Genomic DNA, 4,217 nt, shown 5'->3' with positions numbered 1-4,217 from the left:
TCTTCCTGTGGATGGATGTTCTTATTTCGTTGTACTCTGATGAATAAAGATTAAGACATTTTATCTGTTCGAAGTGTAATATGTTAATATAATCGTTATTTACGCTTTTATGCATTGTTCTTTTGATATATTACACTTGTGACGTCAATATATGTGTATAAATAGATTCTGGCGCACATATGCTATGCACCCGGCTCCGCTCTTCGGAAACAGGCGTGACCCCCTTTCACTTCACCGTGGCCCGTCAGCATAAATTTTCATAAGAGGCTTGCGTCTAAAATATCGATACTAGTGTGGGTGTGGCCAAATATTTACATTACCCTAGTTTGATGGATTAAAAACCCCGTACAGAAACCCCCGTATATACCCTGTGAGACCATATATACTGCCATCTACAAACCTTCCATGCTCCACGCTTTACGATGCTACGACAAATCAGGTTCTCCACAGAATGCATCGGGCTCAAACGACCTTGCAGCAGCGTCGCTGTACACTCCCGGGATAGACCTTCCACCTGTATTTCCATAAGGTTCCTTTGGGGTTTCCGTGTTCACGTACAGAAGAATGCAAAGGATCAGGGAGCCTGCCAGACCCACCAAGGTGAACTTCACCCTGTTTAGCACAGGCTTGACCTAGAGCATAAAAAAGAAGGAAAAAAACAATGCTTAGTAGCAACGCAAAAGATTTTTTTCCCAACGATGCTATGATGTTTTTTTGGTATTGCAATTTGTAACGTTTTCAGAAAACAGATGCACCAGATAACACCCAGACCCAGACTCAGGTGTAGGTCCAGAGCACAGCCAAGTTCATGATATGGTCATATTTCCCTGAGGGGATATCACAGCTCATGCCATGTGCATGTAAAGTTCAGTGTTCACTCAATAAGCTTTATGGCATGCAGCTGATACTCAATGGAAAACAAAGAGCTAACTGATCATAAAAGAATGTTGCGTTTACAGAAGTCAGTAAGTACAACTTACAGAAAATGAGCCTAGAAGCCGATCACGAGCTAAAACTTCTGGAGTTTTAACCCATATCTGCCAAAGGTAAGAAATGATTTTAGCACCAAAAGTTAACCCTGGTGTGATGAGCCAAGTATAATGAATTCCATGCATACAAATTTTTATTAAGAAGAATACAAGTACTTATCAAGAATAAGATCAAACGAAGCGGAAAACCACAAACCATCTTGACTAACACTAGTAAAACAAATTTACAGAAGCACCATAAGGATGTGTGTACATGTTTTTCTCCTCCTTTTCGAGACAGCTGTCTGCATGTTACAACAACTTACAAGGACTAAAATAACTCAGCAATTCTACATCAATGCTTAATTTACAAGGAAGCACTTGCTATAATATGAAACAGCGGTAGATTAACACCTCACGTTTTTCTATGGCATGAATATCAATAATGTCAGGCTTGATAAAGATAAAGCAACAGAAAACAGCCGCAGAAGTTTTTTCAGTGGGTGAATGTTAATTTTGCCCTAAGGACATATCCCCATGGGATCCGTGTACAGCCGGAGAGAGGTGCCCTCAATATTTCTCTTTCCTGCTCACATGCTTCCTCGTATGCATCCAAGTATCCAACGATGGATGCACACGGGGCCCATAGGACCATAGGGGCACATTTTCAGTATCTGTTTTGGTGGCACTAAGTGTGTATCAATGGTTGGATGATTCCCCGTAGTTTTCTAGATCATATTCCTTTTGTCCAATTGTTTGTATCACCAAAACATTTCAAGGCCTAACCAAGCAGCAAGTCAGCTCTAGCCTCTAGAAATGATCCCCGTTCTACCTGAGTGACACGGAGTACCTCTAAGTACTACAGTTCAATCTAGAAATTTATTAGAAAATTAGGATCAAGTACAAGAAAGGACGGGATCAACAGAAACATCTCACCTGACCATCATACCATCCCGTCTCCTCATCTGAATCAGATACGATACGGACTTCAGAGTAACGCAATGCAGACTAGCAGAAAGGAGAACAGAATTAATTCGGATTCCTCACACTCCACTGTGGCGCTGAGCAGGCGGTTGCCGACGTAGGCCCACCCGAGGTACATCCGCACGACAGCGAGCGTGACGGCGAGGATCCCGGACCCCGTGGCACCGAGCGCGAGGTGCAGAGCGTCGCCGCCGGCCCCGCCGCGGCCCCCGAAGGCGGCGACCGGGAGCCCGACGAAGAGCGCGACGGCGGCGCCCGTGAGCGCGAGGCGGGAGCAGTAGACGCGGAGGCCCCCCGCCGCCCAGGAGAAGGGCAGGGAGGCCGCAAGCGCCTCGTACTCGTTCACGGGGAGCTGGTCCGGCGGCACCGGGCACCAGTCGATCTCCGGCGAGGAGGAGCTCCCGTTCCGCGACGGCGGCGTCGCGAAGCAGCGGCGGCGGTGGCGCGGGGGCCAGGGCACCCGTCGTGTGCCGCTCGCGTGGAGACTGGGGCTTGGGTTCGGGTGCAAGGGGAGCGGGAGGAGACGCGCGTGGATGGGAGCGGCCATGTGGAAGTGGAGGTGGAAGCCTGGAAGAGAAGCGAGCGAGGTGTCGCGAAGCAACGGCTCGCCGTCTCGGGCTCGGCGTCGGTTTCGTTCCCTTCGTGGAGCTTGCGTGGCCGCCTCCTGCTCTCGCTCGCAGACCACGGACGGAAACTGTATCTCAGACTAAGTCCAACAGAGGATCCAAATCCAACTTAAAACCCAAAATAGATTCTAAATAGACACGGTTTGCAATCCATATCTTCTTCAACAGACTATCTAAAGTCGAGCCCTATTATGGGCTTTCACTCGTGCGTGATCTATATACCGAGACTCTGCAAGCACAAATTGGTCACGCGTTACCAACAGCGGTACTCGAAGAAACAACGGAAAGAGACGGAACGAAGGATAGAAAAAAAAAACAAGAAGCAGCGGCGGGCCGACAGCAAGAGTCGAGGGCCAATACAACTTGCACGCCGCAACCACCGCTGAGTTCAAGCGACCACTAGGGCGAGAGCGGTGCTTCGCCACCGGAAAGAGAGAAGGAGAAAGTTGCTGGAGGTGGATAGCGCCGGGAGAACTGTTGGGGCGAAGGCGAAGATGCTACCCTTCGCTCGATGTCTTCGCCAGTCTCGCTGCACCAACGGAGGCGAAACGACCGGCGGGTTCCACCCTTCGTCCACTACACTGCAAGACGAAGGCCTACGACGAGGTCGCCCCGTCCCCCGTCCTCGTCCAACCCGGAGGCCCACGTGGAATTCGGCCCATTGTAACAGGCCCCGCGCAGCTAAGTGTGTTACGGGCCCAATTTGTAATGGCTTTTCTGTAATGACAGTCTGTAACCCCACTTTATGTGAATATTTCGGGGATAGCCTAGGTGCCTGAGGGCACATGCGTCCTTACTCCAAGACGTTAGGCACTCAGGCAACTATAAATACCCCCGTACAGTGCCCTTGAGAGGCTGGATTGACAGAGCAATTGCCATCTCGAGCTAAAACCTTGTTTGCATTCCTCTTACTCCCCCGTTGGATCATCTTGCCCAGGAGAGCAAGTTCCAACATTTGGCGCCCACCGTTCGTGCTACGAAAAAACCACCCGCGATGGCACCCAAGAGAGCTAGCTCGAAGGCAGCCCCATCCGTTGACGAAGCAGCGAAGGCAGCGCTGCTGGCCGAGAAAAAGGGCAAGGCCCTTGCAGACACCACCCACCAAGAAGCCTGCGAAGATGACGCACTCAGCAAGAGACAGCGCAATGATCAGCCAACTCCCGAAGGCACCGCCCACACCTGCAGCTCCAGAGGATGACCACAAGCACCCCTAGGCTTTGCTCCACTAGAGGGCGAGGACGCCACAGAGGATGCCAAAGTTATCAGGGTTTCAGCAGAAGAACAGCTGCAGCTGCGGGCTTTGCGCATCAAGAACCGTAACCTTCAGAAGCAGAAAGAGATCCTCGAGGCCAAGCGCCAACGTGTCTCTACGCAGGCCAAAGTGCGCCAGATGATATGTGACGAGGAGCAGAGGGCTCAGGAGCTTGAGCAAGAGATTGCGCTCATGCAACGCGAAGGCCAACATGATCTGAACATGGCCCACCCCCCCCCCAACAGCGCGCGCCAATCAGAGACCTATTCATTCTTCAGCGCGGACCCGTCATCCCGCACGCCACAGCATTCCAAGGCGTCAACTACCTTGATGAGCGGAGTCCTCTGGCGCCGCACCTGCAAGTGTCACCATGGCCCGCCAACTTCA

General features: G+C 51.1%; 1 protein-coding gene across 1 annotated transcript; it reads right to left on the bottom strand.

Annotated features, from left to right (window-relative positions):
* Positions 1–237: 237 nt before the first annotated feature.
* Positions 238–3,032, bottom strand: LOC103635266 (DUF1230 family protein). The gene is made up of 4 exons (XM_008657759.3): positions 2,016–3,032; positions 1,905–1,933; positions 981–1,037; positions 238–632 (listed from the first exon to the last, which is right to left on the bottom strand). The coding sequence occupies exons 1-4, from the start codon at positions 2,497–2,499 to the stop codon at positions 426–428; spliced, it is 777 nt and encodes a 258-aa protein (XP_008655981.1). The 5' UTR covers positions 2,500–3,032; the 3' UTR covers positions 238–425.
* Between the last annotated feature and the right edge of the window lie 1,185 nt (positions 3,033–4,217).

Source organism: Zea mays, chromosome 8 (assembly GCF_902167145.1).
Source record: "Zea mays cultivar B73 chromosome 8, Zm-B73-REFERENCE-NAM-5.0, whole genome shotgun sequence".
NCBI lineage: Eukaryota > Viridiplantae > Streptophyta > Magnoliopsida > Poales > Poaceae > Zea > Zea mays.
This window is presented reverse-complemented; position numbering and strand designations above follow the sequence as displayed.

Coding starts and splice junctions, on each gene's coding strand:
- LOC103635266 (XM_008657759.3), bottom strand. CDS start 2,499: ATGGCCGCTCCCATCCACGCGCGTCTCCTCCCGCTCCCCTTGCACCCG. Junction 1,038..1,904: donor CGGGATGGTATGATGGTCAG/GTGAGATGTTTC, acceptor TACCTTTGGCAG/ATATGGGTTAAAACTCCAGA. Junction 633..980: donor GGCTTCTAGGCTCATTTTCT/GTAAGTTGTACT, acceptor TTTATGCTCTAG/GTCAAGCCTGTGCTAAACAG.